Source organism: Amphibalanus amphitrite, unplaced genomic scaffold (assembly GCF_019059575.1).
Source record: "Amphibalanus amphitrite isolate SeventyFive unplaced genomic scaffold, NRLGWU_Aamphi_draft 000092F_arrow, whole genome shotgun sequence".
Taxonomy (NCBI): Eukaryota; Metazoa; Arthropoda; class Thecostraca; order Balanomorpha; family Balanidae; genus Amphibalanus; species Amphibalanus amphitrite.
The window spans coordinates 835,798-851,067 of record NW_024881588.1 but is presented as its reverse complement, the minus strand read 5'-3'; the positions used below and the strand labels follow the sequence as shown (position 1 = coordinate 851,067).

General features: G+C 48.0%; 1 protein-coding gene across 9 annotated transcripts in view; it reads right to left on the bottom strand.

The window, feature by feature from the left end:
• LOC122380177 (kinesin-like protein KIF12) overlaps positions 1 to 15,270 on the bottom strand; it is a 40,201-nt gene that overhangs the window by 1,843 nt on the left and 23,088 nt on the right. For 5 of the 9 annotated variants that reach the window (XM_043363109.1, XM_043363103.1, XM_043363106.1 and 2 more), the window contains 7 exons: positions 3,432 to 3,550; positions 2,701 to 2,805; positions 2,163 to 2,313; positions 1,617 to 1,839; positions 1,007 to 1,166; positions 457 to 545; positions 67 to 213 (listed from right to left, as the gene is read on the bottom strand). In XM_043363109.1, coding sequence (XP_043219044.1) covers positions 67 to 213; positions 457 to 545; positions 1,007 to 1,166; positions 1,617 to 1,839; positions 2,163 to 2,313; positions 2,701 to 2,805; positions 3,432 to 3,550 — 994 coding nt within the window. The remainder of the gene's footprint in view (positions 1 to 66; positions 214 to 456; positions 546 to 1,006; positions 1,167 to 1,616; positions 1,840 to 2,162; positions 2,314 to 2,700; positions 2,806 to 3,431; positions 3,551 to 15,270) is intronic. The other 4 variants (XM_043363110.1, XM_043363111.1, XM_043363108.1 and 1 more) reach the window with 1 other exon arrangement.

Genomic DNA, 15,270 nt, shown 5'->3' with positions numbered 1-15,270 from the left:
ATGCTAATAAATGAGACCTCACGCCGAGTACCCAAATATCACGCGGCCCAGGCGTGGGTCACTCACTGGTTGGCCCGGGGCGGTCGGCCGGGCGAGGCGCCGGCCCGACGCCGCGCCGCCAGGTCGTTCTTGATGGCCTGCGACTTGGGCTTCTTGCCGTCGGCGCTTCTCGTCCCCGACGGCGTCCGCTGCTGGATCTTGCCCTTGATGTTGCTGGAATAGATAGAAGATCCCCTGGTTCGATCACATTACTCTCAAACATAGCATCGGCAGTGCTATCGCCTTTTTCAAAATATAGGCCCTATTGCTTAAATGAATAAATGAATAAAATCTGGCCGCAAATTCTGGCGCGCCAAAATTTTAATTGCTTGGCCTTACGAATTCGATGAAACACCGCTTAAAACCTACAAGTGTTGCAGCCCGATCCTATTTTTTTTTCGCCCTCAACAAACTTACTCTGAGCCCTTCATCTGTCGCTTTTCCAGCTCCTTGTCGACGGACTTGGGGACCTTCGATTTCCTCGGTGAGCTGTTCTTCTTCTCCTCCTGCGAACAGCGAAAAAAGTTCCTTTTTCAGCACGGCACAAATCGAAAGCGATTCTGCTGCCAAACGGCCACGTCGTTTCAACCCCAACCACCTCATGCAGAGCCTAGATCTACCAAAATATGTCAGTTATTTGGCAGATGCTTGGGCCTTGTGCCTCACAGCCAATTGGCAGAATGCCTTCTTAGCAAGTTGCGCCAGCCACGCACGAACAGCTCAAACTGGGATTGTCGCCAAGCCCCTGATCCCCGCTACATAGACTGTCACCCACCACCTTTGTTTTCACCGCTTAAACGCACACTGAGCGTAACGTGGCTGGGGGACTTTCACATACAAATCACGCCGGTAATTGATTAAATGATGTTCCCATAAATCGACCTAACAATCGACAAAACTGCTGAGGCGAAAGCCTTTCGTCTTTTTTCGCGTGCCACATCCCGGCCCGGCGCCGTCGGCCACTCACGTATCGCGGGTTGGTCCACACGTTGACCTGGCCGTCACCTCCGCCGTGTCCGTTCCGTTCGGGCGTGTTGGGCAGAGTGGACGGCTGGCTGAGGCTCTGCACCTGCAGGTCGGCTGAGTAGGTCGGACGCGCCGGCACGATGGGGGACCGGCTGCACGTGCTGCGAATGGCACACTGATGTCACACCACCCCGACACTGGGACCGCGCCTTCAGACAACGGTGGCAGAAAGCAGCGCGTGGGTGGAAAGTGGGCGTCACCACAACAGCAGGAGCGTGTGAATGGATTGCTCCGATGCGTGCTAAGCAATTTATTAGTGATGTTGACGAATACCTGGTCCTAGGATCCCAGTCAAGCAAAGCAGGCAACAAACTGACGACGACCATGCAACATCCAGATTTCAATATGAAACATCTTATGTAGCACCATTCATTACCATCAACATCTACTCGAAAAGTTGGATACAGTATAACGGCGATGACCGTTTTATAAACCCGCGGACTCCCGATATCGTCCTATACAGCCCTCCATCCCGCCTATCACCATCATGCTGCGTTTCCTTTTCCCGCAGCAGCCAAGTGTGCATGTTCCCACCGCCGCTAATCTCCGACCTGTTGATCTCCTCCAGTTTGCGCAGCAGTCGCTCGTTCTCCTTGATGATGACATCCTGGTCTCGCATCAGCGCATCCCGCAGCGTGTGCAGGTCCAGGTTCTCGTCACGGAGGGCCGTGTTGTTGGCCATGTACTCCTGGAGCAGCTCGATCAACTCCTCGGTCTTCAGCTCGTGGAGACGCTCCTTGTCCACCGCTAGTTTGGCGATCGATGGGCGACGTCCTGGGGGAGAGTAGGGAGGGTGGAGCTGGGTGGTCTGCACGGTGGACCATTGGGACGGGATCGTCCTATGTTGCACTACACATTATCCGAAATGATTCAGGCTACGCGTCGCTCGTGAGGCTCTCGGTTTACCGTCTTAACTGAGAAGGACGTATATTCTAAGCTGAGCATCCGGCAAACTCCATAACGAGGGAAATCACACCATTCAAAACCTCTTTACATTTGGCACAAATACCACTGAGTCAATAACTGACAGAGCCGTGACCTCGCGCTGGGACCCGTCTCCTCCACCCGGCGCCGGCGGCACAGATGTCGCCACTCACGCGCGTCGCCCCCGGTGCCGGGCGTGCCGTTAGTGATGGCCGGCACCTCGCCGTGGGCTCCGATGTTGAGCAGCGCCTTCAGCTGGTCATTCTCCTGCTGCAGGATGTGCACCTCGCGCTTCAGACTGATGATGAGAGACTCGCGCGGGTCCTGTCGGGGAGGGGGGAGGTCAGCCGGCCCGCAGCCGCCGGACAGGCGTAACTGGTGGAGGAAGTGACGAATGTAAACATGTGCTATCACATGAATCAGACTCTTATATGTACCTACAGTGCAGGATAGCAGTAATCTGGTCGGTTAAGCTCTAATTAATGGCCACAACCACTCTCCTTGTTCCTAGGTTATGAATTTAATTGAAAAACATCGATCTAATAATGAGGAAAAGAGCTTGAGTGTCATCGATGTGATGCTTGTAACTTCACCACACATGCAGACCTGAAAAGCCGGCAAAAGTAGAAACAATTGCTGTCCGGGGACCAGAATCAGGCCGTTAAAATGTATACCGGCCACTTGGTCTTGCCAGACGGTTCATAAACTTACCATAACGACGATGGGCTTGGTTTTGATCCTCTTGGCTCTGGAGGCGTACCTTAGGGTGTTGAGGGACTCACTGATATTGCTCCTCGCGGGGGACGCGCACGCGATCTGCAGACAGAAGAAAAACGTTCATCATAATAAGTAAACGCACGGTCATGTAATAAGGACCCCTCTCGAGACTTCTAAAACACCTGAAATGGGGGAGGCGATTTTCGATTCCCATGATATCCCTCTCGATAGCTCCACGACCCTAAAGAAACTCTATCTTTACTTTAGACAGGCCGCCTCGCCTCGCGCGCTGGCAGATGGTGTTCGGCGGTGCAGCATAACTAAAGGCGCTCACTACTAGAGACATCTAGCGGGGAAGACGTCATGTAAGACTGTCGTGCGGCGCAGCATAGCTCTAGGCGCTCTACTAGTGACATCTAGCGGGTAGAATATAGGCTTGTATTGCGGCGCAGCATATCCTCAGTCGCTCTTTGCTAGTGACATCTAGCGGGAAGAATATCGGCCTGTATTGCGGCGCAGCACAGCTGCAGGCGCTCACTACTAGACACATCTAGCGGGAGGAATATGAGCTAGTATTGCGGCGCAGCATAACTTTAGGCGGCCACCGCCGCGTCACACGCATTAGGCAATACCCCGAAGAGCGACGTGCGTCTGTGAGAAGCAAAGCCAATCATGGAGACATTAGAAGGGTAACGTTAACTTCTTCTTCAGACACCCTGTCTTACCATCAGCGTGACGCCACTGCCGGCCAGACTGTCGGCGAGCAGCTTGGTCAGCTTGCTGTCCCGGTACGGGATGTGACCCGTCTTCTTCTTTGGGTCGCTGAGGTTCGATATACACGTGCCTGAAACGAGCAGCACATAGATGTTAACGAGCTGGCTAAAATCGCTAACATAAAACAGATTATTCACCGTTTTATTCATAGGAGGTACGTACGGGTAATGAAATATATGACTCGTATGATGGAAACTGACACTGAACCCGGACAAGTGTAAGGTTCTGAGTCTGACACTGGGGCGCAATCCTGTAATGGCAGCTTACGCGATGGGAGATGTAGTGCTTGAGCGCGTTACAGTGATGCGAGATCTGGGTGTATTTTTAGACCAGAAGCTCACGCTTGGCGAGCATGTAGACCGCACTGTTCGGAAGGCCAACATGGCTCTGGGACTACTCATGCGCACGTACGCGACAGGAAAGCGCGGTCGATCTTTCAGTTTGGCGAACCAACGTGCCATCATGTCAACTTACTTTGCTAATGTCCGTTCAATTCTGGAATATTGCAGCGTGGTGTGGGCTGGTACGGCTCAAACACATATGAAAAGGATCGAACGTGTCCAGGAAAAGTTTCTAGTTTGGCTCTGTGCCCGCTGCCGTGTAGATGCAGCAGTTTCCTTGGACTATGGTGAACTCTTCCCATACCTGCTACATTGCATGATTAAATCGAGACATCCAGGCATTTAAACGGCACGTGCACTGTACCACACTTTTCAAAGTTTAATGCAATGCTTTAATACCAGTAAAACGCCTTTTGGGCGAAGAACGAGCGAGCGAGATAGTGAGCCCTGCACGTGCAGAAGGGCGAGAGGGTACTTCCAACGGGCTTGTGCAAAGCACCCTTCTAACCGGTCGCTAGCGGTGTACCAAATTTAAACGCAATCGACCCAGCCGTTCCTGAGATCTGGAAGCGGCATTCTGCACGTGCGCACGTGCAAACGGGGTCCAAAATGACTTTTGCACGGCACCCTACTAACCGGTCCCCAACCGTGTACCAAATTTGAGCGCAATCGGCCCAGCCGTTCTCGAGATCTGGAAACACCCCCTGCACGTGCGCACGTGCAGTAGCACCCTAACCGCAGCACATGGGAATGCATTGCCTGGTGGGTGCCTACCTGTATGCCAAGTTTCAGCGAAATCGCCCCAGTAATTACCGAGTTACTGAAATGGGAACAAATTTGGCACCTCTTATTGTTGTATTTTGCACGTGCAGTGGGGGTCACTCACATAGATGAAGAGTATCCGACCTTTGGTAGAAGGGATGCAGCTACCCTATAAAAATGACCGCAAGACAATCGCTCAAGCCGCTGCTGAGATATGGGCCTCTCAAAATCATTACTTTTGCAAAACTGCTTGAACACCCTTGACTTTTCACGTGGCACGTGCCACGGCGGTCACTGAGATGTATCAAAAGTAGTCAATTACGGGGTAGAAGGGATGGGGCTACCCAGCAAAAAAGACCGCAGGCCATTCGGTCCAGCGGTTGCTGAGATATAAGCCTCTCAAAAGCGTTACAGGCCGGGCCAGGCCGGGCCGGGCCGCTCATACTGAGATTTTTCCGTTATATTGAAAAGACTTCGCTTCGCTCGCTGCGCTCGCTCGCTAGTCGCTCGTAATTACAAGCCGTGTGGTTCAAGGGGTGTGGTTAAACACGTTGAACCACACGGCTGCTGACGTCACTATCATATAGTTGTGAGCTTTTTGGCAGGTATGGGAAACACCTTCCAGCCCTAAGGCCGGGAATTCAATAAATGTCACCTCGCTTTTTTTAAGCAAAATCACCTCGGGCCTAACGGCCCTCGGAGTTTTCGCTAAAAAACCTCGGTGACATTTATTGAATCATCCCGGCCCCGGGCAGGAATATATATTCCTACATGCCGGGGTATGTCTTAAGCACAGCACGAGCCGGGCAGTAAAACTATGACCAAGAAACTGTCGGTGTCAAAATGCCATGTTATTTGATAGGCGGGGCAGGAAACAAAAGTTTACTGCCCGAGTTTACTGCCCAGGGCAATGACCTCTAAACTACAGTTTATCGCATTAGTCCAGGGGCCGTATTCACGTTGATCATTTTCGTAAGAATTTCCTTAAGTTTGACCTACTTCTTAAGTTAATTTTTTTATTCACGTGAACTCCGTCGATAAAAACTTAAGAAGTGTCGACGTGAATACCAAATTATACTTACGAAAGAAAATCGACTTACGAAGTCGACGTGAATACGGCCCCAGAGGTATAATTGACAGTGAATGTATAATTGACATCATTATTGCATGATATTTGCCGCGTAAAATTAGAAAAATAACATTTTTTGGTAAATATCTGCTCTGCTTATCAAGGGTTTTGAAATATTTTGTATTGGTTACAAAGCCGAAATTATGGTAAGATATGCGCCTATTAATCGAAATCCGTTATCGCTTGTTGTCTTATCTTCGTTTGATATGTCCACTGATACCTTGGGCCTAAGTTAATGCGTTTTTATTTGGCAGTTGTAGTCCTTTCCTCGAAACAAACATGTAAAATATGGAAAATACAATGTATTTGACGAACGTTTAGCCATAGGGCATATCAACAAAGTACGATTACATGAATAAATCATTAATCAAAGATTCTTGCAAGAGCACTGGGAAAATTCACGTTTAATCACTAGGAATATTATACCTTCTTCTTGTTCTTATGTCGTGGCAAATCATTCAAGCATTATGTTCCTTGGATATCCAATTGTTGTGCCATTCTGAGTTGATATTTTCAGACGTGATTCTTTTTGAAGTAAGGTATTTTGATGCATTTTCTTCTATAAATTTCCTTTAAGGCTTTATCCACAGCATGGTAGCGCAATCACTGTTAGGAAAATATGGACAAAACAATTGTAGAAAAGTGTCACCAAAACCTGTCGAAACTTCTAGCAGGTATGTGGCATGTAGGAAAAGTCTTACTGACCTCAGCCGTACGAAATTATTTGGAAACTCGGCTTGCAAAATTTGACTCCGGCCCTCGTGCTTCGCACTCGGGCCTACGTCAATTTTGCAAACCTCGTTTCCAAATAATTTCGTCGGCCCGGTCAGTAATATATAGTCACATACTTTAAGGTCAACACCATTGCTGCCCGACACAAGCAGCATGATATCATGTTTATACGAAATGTCCACAGGCACCGGATAGACTCGCAGTTTTTGGTAGAGAAGTTCCCCATCGCTGTACCCTTCCGCCAACTACGTACTCAGGCCTTGTTCGCTGTGTCATTTGCAAGAGTTGAAACGGTTCGTTTTTGCGCCTTCAACCGCATACCAAAGGCATGCAACGCTTTTCTTGATGTAAACACTACAGAGATGTGGATATAACTATGGGAGAGCGGCGCAATGGAATATGGGAAGCGGCGCAAAGCACCTATCCGTGCTTCTATCCTCGGGATACAGAAATCCTTCTCCTCCACGCCGCAACCCCCTTCCGGGCTGGACAGGCAACTTTATCTCATGCGGGCTGCTCCCTTGGAGCGGCACCGCTGCTCCTGAGGGAGCGCACCCCGTAGCCGGGTGCAGTGAGTGCCTTGGGGCTGGGTGGCCTGTCCTCTGGACGGGCTCAGCCCCGGCGACTCACTAGGGTGCCTGCCCAGACCAATGTCTCCCCCTAATTCCTATCATCCTTCCGGCTCTGCAATGGTCTTGTCGACCGAAAGGGCCTAACCCAACAAAACAAACAAACAAACAAAAGCAATGGAATTCAGAACTAGAGTGAAACGGCATGTGATGGGAGTCTGACAGATGACTGAATTCTCGTAACCGTGTCTTTCAAGGTGGTATCAGTCATCAGATTTTACTGTGTTTGCGGTTGCATTATTTTTCTGTGTTGTGTTATGTGTATGTCTATTTATTGAGTTTTATGAAATGACTGCACCTGTTACTGGGTATGCTGCCCGTTGGTGTTGAATTGAAATAAAGAAATAAAGAAATATATGACTCGTAAACGTATAGATTTTACCTAATACACTCGTGGAGCATATTGACTCAAGGCAACGCTGTGTGGTGTGCTTATTTGATTGATTTGTAATTACATAACGCTTTCGCAGGCGCGTAACCACCACTGGGGACACTGGGGACCGGTCCCCAGTAGCTTTTGGGTTACTGGGGACCGTCCCCAGTAAAACTGACGACCTCAATTTGCTTAACCCTCGCCCGCACATGCCATTTTCCCATCCTAGAACGCACATGGGGGGGGGGGTGGTTGCCACCCCCCCGCGCCATTTCGTTCCTGTTGGAGATAGAGCTTAGCAGTAAAGACCAAAAAGATTCTTTGGGAAGAGACAAATCCAATGATACCCAGTTTTACCTTCTCAGGTCAGTCATTGACCTTCCAGGTCAGGTCAAACTAAAAAATGTTGCTGTTTTGGGTCACCGTTGGATATCAAGTGTGCTGCTTATCAAATACCGATGACGATGCTGTTTTCTGGTGCCAAGCCAGCTAGAACCTCTTTGTCACACTACCCGACCAGAATTTTGCTGCTGAGGTCATTTCAGGTCAAGTTAGGTCAAGGTCAATTATATGTGTTTGTATGTCTGTGTGTGTCTGTGTGTATACTGATGTGTGCACCGATTGTTTTTGGGTCCATATTACATGAAATCATGATCTGAGAAGCTTTTACCAAAAATGCAGTCAAAAAACTTCAAAAAAGTAAATTCAGCTTGCCTAAAACGCAATTATCTTAGATGACCTAGGTGACCTTGACCCTGACCTTGACCCCTGTACATCGTCGAACAACATGTTCCATGATAGGTGGGAGGTAAGACTGGCAAAAAAGGCCGAAATCAGGGTGTCAAAAGCTCATAAGGCCCATGGCAAACGCAAGATGTTGAGAATTGGCCATTTGGGTCATGACATGACCTGAAAAACAAGGTCATATCTCCGAAACCAAAAATCACAGAAACTTGAAATTTTCAGTGGACATCAAGAAAGGATAGAGGAGCAGCTATACGAAAAATCAGCCTTCTAGCTCTAAAAATGTTGAGTGCAGAGCAGAAAGACTACCTGGGGGGTGGCAACCACCAGGTTGCCACCCCCCATGTGCGGGCGAGGGTTAAATAGCGACATATTGTCTCTAAATCGACGTGAAAAGATGTAGTCAACGTAAGACAAAACTATGGATGTTTTGTTTAACCAGCACCCGGGTGGGCCTCTCAGCCAACTTCGCCATGGTGGGGGGGGGGGGCTTTTTGGCCACACCAGGTTATATCGGAAAGTAAGCAAGCTAGAAAGACGAAGTGAAAAGCAACAGATAGCTCGCTACAGTATCTTCCAGAATTACCTACATCATTTTTTTATCAGGTCATAGCTGAGGTCACTACAGGTCACCAACTGTAAAATTTTCACGAAATTTTGTTCCAAATTTTGACAACTTTTCACAAATCGGCGCATAAGTCAGGAACCAATAGAGTTGCAATGCTGCGGGAAAGCGCATTCGATAGCGCTTTCAAAAGCATTTCTGAGTAATGCTCGCAGACTTGACCTAAGGTCAACGTTTTAGCTTCCAGGCTGGCGTTTTTGCGGAAAAGGTTTTTGCATCATAGCTTTGGACTTAAAACTTGTATGACGCTGATTTTACCGGCATCGCGTTTGTCTCGTCGAGACGTGTCGAATGAACTATAAGTTGACCTGAAAAGGTCAACTTTAAAATTTGACCCCTGGTCAGGGAAAAGGTCATGTTGCATGCCATTTGATTGGTATTGTTGAGCTGAACACATTCATGCTGTTTTCAGCGCTCTAGCATGTTTCTACCTAAAGTTGTGGTAAAAAACTGTTGGGGATGTTTCATGACCTAAGATGAGCTGAGGGGCATAGAGGGGTCACAGGTGCAATTTTCCGGTTCAGTGTGTCATGTTTACCTGTGTCACGGTTTTTGAATGTGTTTTCGGCCAAAAGAAAAGTATTTCAATTTCCTCCCAATGACCTATAATGAAGAGGTCGAAAATTAACCTGACATTAGGTCACCGATGTGCAAACTTTGAGATAGGTATACGAATTTTTCATACTGATTTCCTCTCGTAAAAGCTCGAGTTTCAAACTTCTGGGATGTAAACTATAGGAATGACATAGTCACAAAGTTTTTAGAGGCATGGTTACTTTACTTGCCCTGCCCTGGTGACCTGACCGTAGGTGACTTGGGGTCAAAATTTTCACACACGATGCGAAATTGATATATCATAAGCTATACCAAGTTTCACGGCGGTGCGCACCGCGGTTTTCCTTACATGCGCAAAAAAAGTTGGCAGGTGTGGCCAAAAACGCCCCCACCCTCTTCCCCCTTCACACACACACACACGCATTCCGGCGAAGGCTGATCCTGAAATATCATATTTGGTATTCGCGGCCCTCCATGTGGTCCCCAGTAACTTCAGATTCGTGGTTACGCGCCTGCGCTTTCGCAATTTTACCGTCTTAACATTAGATGGATACGCTGTTGTTTACACAAACACAATTAAGATATACTTTTGTTATAACGCAATTCAAATATCAAGCCCTTCAGCCCATAGCTAGGCTGCACCATGTTTGACCAAGCAAAGATGTTAATAAGGTTGACACAAGGTATTCTTTCAGAACACATGACAGGCTTTAGTGTTTGTTCCGCCACACGAAGGCCGATTTCCGTCGCTGGTGACTGTCGGCCACGGGCCCCGGCGCGGTGGAAAGGTCAGTCGGGTCACCGGTGGACGGCCCGTTCATGTGGGTCGCCAGTCAGCGGGGTATCGACACGACGCAGGTGACTGTCGCCCGCGGCGGCCGCAGGTGCTGACCCCCCCCCCCCTACACCCCCTCCCCGGCGAGACAGATCAATAACGGACGCCGCTGAGCGGCCGTTGGGGGAGGGGAGGGGGTGAGGGGCGAGGTGAATGGCCCCACGGACCGGGTCAGAGGGCAGATGGTCAGTTTTATCACCGGAGGGGATCGGAACCGCCAGTACACTGTGCAGTGTGCAATGCACGCAACAGCGTATGTTAGAGCGTTGTAAGTAAACTGGCATCTTGTAGCACTGTGCCAAAGGATAGCCCGGAGAGTGGGGAAAGATGCCCAGGGTTTTACTATGTCATATATTATTCGAAAATGACGATCGGAAAGCAAAAATTTGGAGTTTCAACGGAAGCGGACATCATTTTTCTCCAAAAATATCACACCTTCGTGCCTGAAATATGATAACCTTTTTTTTTGCTATTAAGCATTTTCCTAAAGAAGTGAAAGGGGGCATCTTACCCCACAGAGTGGGAAAGACGCCCCCTGGCGTTGGGGAAGATGCCCCCTGCACTATAAGTGACATAAATGGGCACGTGAATCGCCTGAATGAATCAGTAGTCCCTTCGAGCCTGCAGTAGACACCAAACGTCATCGCAAGGGCCCTCAAAAGTAGTCGAAAGGGGCTTCAGAGGTCATCGTTAGGGCCATCATAGTCCAGCGCGGCCAAACAAGCCTCCGTGGTGGCGTTCGGAGACCACTGTGGGGCCCTTATAGGTCTTCATGTTGCTTGAGGGCCCTCGAGCCCATCGTGGGGACCTCAGATGCCAGCGCGGCCCGTGGAGCCAACGTGGGAGCCCTCAAAGGATGTCGTGAGGGGCCCTGGAGCCAATAATGGGGCCCACAGAGGCCGTCGTGAGGGCTTTCAGAGTCAGATGCCGCCCAAAAAGTCGCTGTGTGGGCCGAGAGACCGGCAGGGGGAGCACCCGACCGTACTGGACTCTCAATAGTCCCAAATCGGCTTTTGTCTCTCATCACAAGTATGTAATAAATGATTTGACGGGCTGCTTGAAGGACAGCCTAGTGATTTAGGGGGGCGTCTTTCCCCATCAGGACAGGGGGCATCTTACCCAAAGGGACCGAAGTAACATTAAATCAGTACAATTTGTAAGCCATAAAACTACACCCTGAAACAAACTGTTTGGGACACACTATACACGCATGTTAATGTATCACGACTATAGCAAGGGACGCAAAAATTATCTACCTTCTTTGATATTTACAATGTTTTGACACCAAAATATTTTTTGAAAGCAGCAAATAAAAAACATGCAATCACCAGCCAGCCGTTGCCCAACTGAGCTTCGCAAATTTTTGTGCAGTTAACAAGACAGGCTTCCGCTTTACGCTAAGAACATTAATTTCCAGGTTCGATTCTTTGTTTCGCCGCTAGAGGGGGTGGGGCGTCTTTCCCACCCGGGGCATCTTACCCCACTCTCCCCTATTTCTATCTTCATAATCATAGGTGCATTTTTTATCATCGTGACCTAGTTGGCTATTTAAATCATGCCCCTCCGTGTATGGACGACTTCGTTTCTGCAGTGGAAATATAGGTAGTGCCGCTCGGTTTATTTTGCTTTTTTGCAATCTGCTTCACACACGTAATGTCTTGTCCTTTACCAGTTCGACTGCGTAGCATTTGTACCAGCATCATTGCGGTCCAGTCTGACCTCTAAAAATATGTCGTCAATCCGAGGATAAACGAGCCCGAGCCGATCATCAATAACGATCCTCCTTATTGGCAGCGTCATGCCCGCATGAAGCATTCCGTTCCTTTGAAACTGCCATCTGCATGCACCGTAGCATGGCGGATCAGACTGTCATAACTCATGCCAAATCCTGAAAACAATCAGCTTTAATAGTTAACGATGCGCCAAAGAGGCCGATTTCGTGACCTCGTGTATGTCTGGGCCCAGCCGCGGCAGACGATGTCCATTAGACCAAATCGGCTCCGGTTCCCGGTAAAGGCGAGTCTGGGACTGGCCGGCACCGGGCACCGTCCGTCGTTTGGACCTATTGAAACCAGGACCTTCTGTAAACCACGTGACAAGTCACGTCACCTCCGATCAATAGCGGCAAACAATGGGTCAGAAGTCAGAACTCAGAAGTGGTTTCGTGAGACGCGCCCCGCACCTGTCGCTGGCGATTCACTTTTCACAATGTTTGAGCAGACGACGGTAACTGGATTAGGTTTGTTTTACGCTACGTGTCGTTAACTATTAAATATCAGCATGACCAGTGAAGAATGAGTTCGTACTGAGTCATCTAGCTGAATTGTTTATGTTTCTAGCAAACTACTTTGTCACTTGTCAGTAACGCCAGCAGCACGCCATTTTAACTAGTCTGATGTTTTGTTTTGGAAATGTGACCTAAGCAACTCCCTTGAGCGACTCTTGGTCATGGAAATCTCTAATTGATTCGTGGGTAATCACGCCAACCAGCGCCAGAATTAATTTATTCAAATTTCTGACCAGTCTTCCCCTTTTAAATAACTTACTTTTATTATTCACAAACACCGTAAATCCGACGTTGAATCTGACATTGAATTGGCTTTACTTATATCTGGCCTTGACCCAAATCACCCTACCGATGGGGGATCCATCGCTATTGACCATCGCTCTCTGGCCTCCCGATCACCTTCTGTCGTGCTCTCTGACATCACGGCTGGGCGACCTTCGCACGCGACGGTAGCGCGCTCTCAACTCTCGCCTGCTGGCCGGGGGACAGAGCTGCCCCAGAACGGTCTCCATAGGTAACAGGCGGCTGAGAATAGTCTTAAGGCCTGGCTACTCTATGCGTTTTCTGCGTGCGTTTTTTTGTGGATTTGCGTGTTTTGCGTGATTTCGTTCTAGAAAAAAGAACGATAGTATGATTGAGATGTTTTTACCCTAACATTTAGGTGATATAACAGATACAGGGTGGAAAGTAATTACGCGAACATGTATTTTCTTACAATTTCGCCCGTCAGTGGAGATTTTGTATGAGCGCGGGCTGTTATGGAACATGACTGGTCGTGTTTGTTGTCGCCTCATCTAACAAAAGTGACCTTACTTTGAAAAATGACTTGGAAGGTCTACAACACCTCTCGGCTTCGAGTGGTGCTGACGCCATACGCTGCTCAAGACCAAAATGGGCAAAGAGCTCAATTTGAAGTTGCCAGGGAAAGCGTTTGTGATTATTTTGGCTGGATTGGTGCGGAAGGGACTCGGAACGGTCTCGGCACCAGCATTACTCAATTACACCTTTGGTTGAAGCATAATAAAACTTAAGAGGACTTAAAAAGCAAAGCCGTTGGCGGCAGTAAAACCTCGGCGAATTCAGGCGCCGAATGGGTGGTCACCATTCCCGCGACCAAACGACAACAGTCTACCCGAAAACAGGCGAAATGGTTTACTTTGGCCGGGTACCCGATCTAAGATATCACGATTCATACATAAATCCGCGAAAATTCGAAAATCAAGCCGTACAAACAATCGAGATGGCCAAAATTCATGAATTAACAGCAGGATTGTCAATTTAAGTTTTCTAAAGACCGCCAAACCTGAACAGAGGAGGACAGGCAGCTGGCTTTGTGGTTGGGTGAGACATCTTCGAAGCTATTTCATCCGTCAAACCTGCAGAACAACGCGTTGGGGGCTGCTGATGCGTCCGACGTCCCGCCCGTCCCAACCTTCAAACATCCGGCAAAGGAACACACATCAGCGTGTTATGAGCGCCCGGATGGTGTCAGAATTGCATGTAGTGACCAACAAGGCCACCAAAAATAAAGTATACAACTAGTGGAACATCCTTCCAGACGAGTCTCTTTATCTAATCCATCAATGCACCAAAAGGGGCAAAATGATTGAGCGCACTTTTGTGCCCGACGCAAAGAAACTCTTCTTCATGATTGATAAAGTCCTTCCTCTCACGGCCAAAAAGACGCAAGACTGGTGCTTTGAGAACCCGTTCTTCTTCTGGGCATATAATGGTCAATCTGGGAATAGCCCAGACCTCAATTTGATCAAAAATATCCAGGCGACTCTTCAGGAGAGCGTCTAAGAGCTGCTAGTAGCCACCAACATCGATTGCCTCACCAGACAGCTCCAGGAGGCGTGGACTAAGCTTTGGCCAACAGTGCTTGACATGCTCATGTCAATTATGCCTGAACGCCTTTGTCAGTGTATCGCACATAAATAGGAATATATGAAAAGATGAAATTTTCATGTTACCGCCGCTTTTTCCATTGCTATAAGACGAAAAAGTATGTTCGCGTAATTACTTTCCACCCTGTATATTAACTTTTGTTTATAACTAATGTAAAAGTTATGTTATTTATAACTTTTATCTAGAACGATATTACAAAAAAAAAAAAAAACGCAAACCCGTAGAAAACGCACGCAGAAAACGCATAGTGTAGCCAGGCCTTTAGACCTAATGAACACCGGCCCATCCTTACTTGTTATACGAAAAAGTTTCTTGTACACATTTACTTTGGTATATTGTTGAGCCATTAATACGTTTTGTAAAGCTCGTTATATGACCTAACAATTAATGACCGGAGTGTCACGGAATTTACCCTCGAGCAGAAATTCTTATGTATTTTAAGCATGCATATTATAGTTCTTATTAGATTCCCGGAAATAAAATTAACGTGATGTTCTAGTGGCGAATTTAGGTGATGCAAAAAATTTTACAAATGAAGTAGAATCATTGCAATTAATGGTTATTTCAAGTTAAGTGTAATGTAACTAGACCAGCCTATGAAACGCCCAATTTTACATGCGAATATATTGCTGGGTGGAATTGAAGCACCGCAAAGCCAACTTCGTTGCCTCGGCCAATCCACCTTATGCATTATAGAGCCCTGGGTCGGTGCCAGTGACCGTCTGCGTTTGTTGTGATGTAAGTTGGTGTGCGGGTAGCCAAGTAACGCATTGATTCAAGCGAAGGTCAAAGCAGTTTACACCGCAGGCAGATGCGATGCATCAACGAAACACACATCCTAACATTCATCGTGAGGTGTAACGTAAAAAG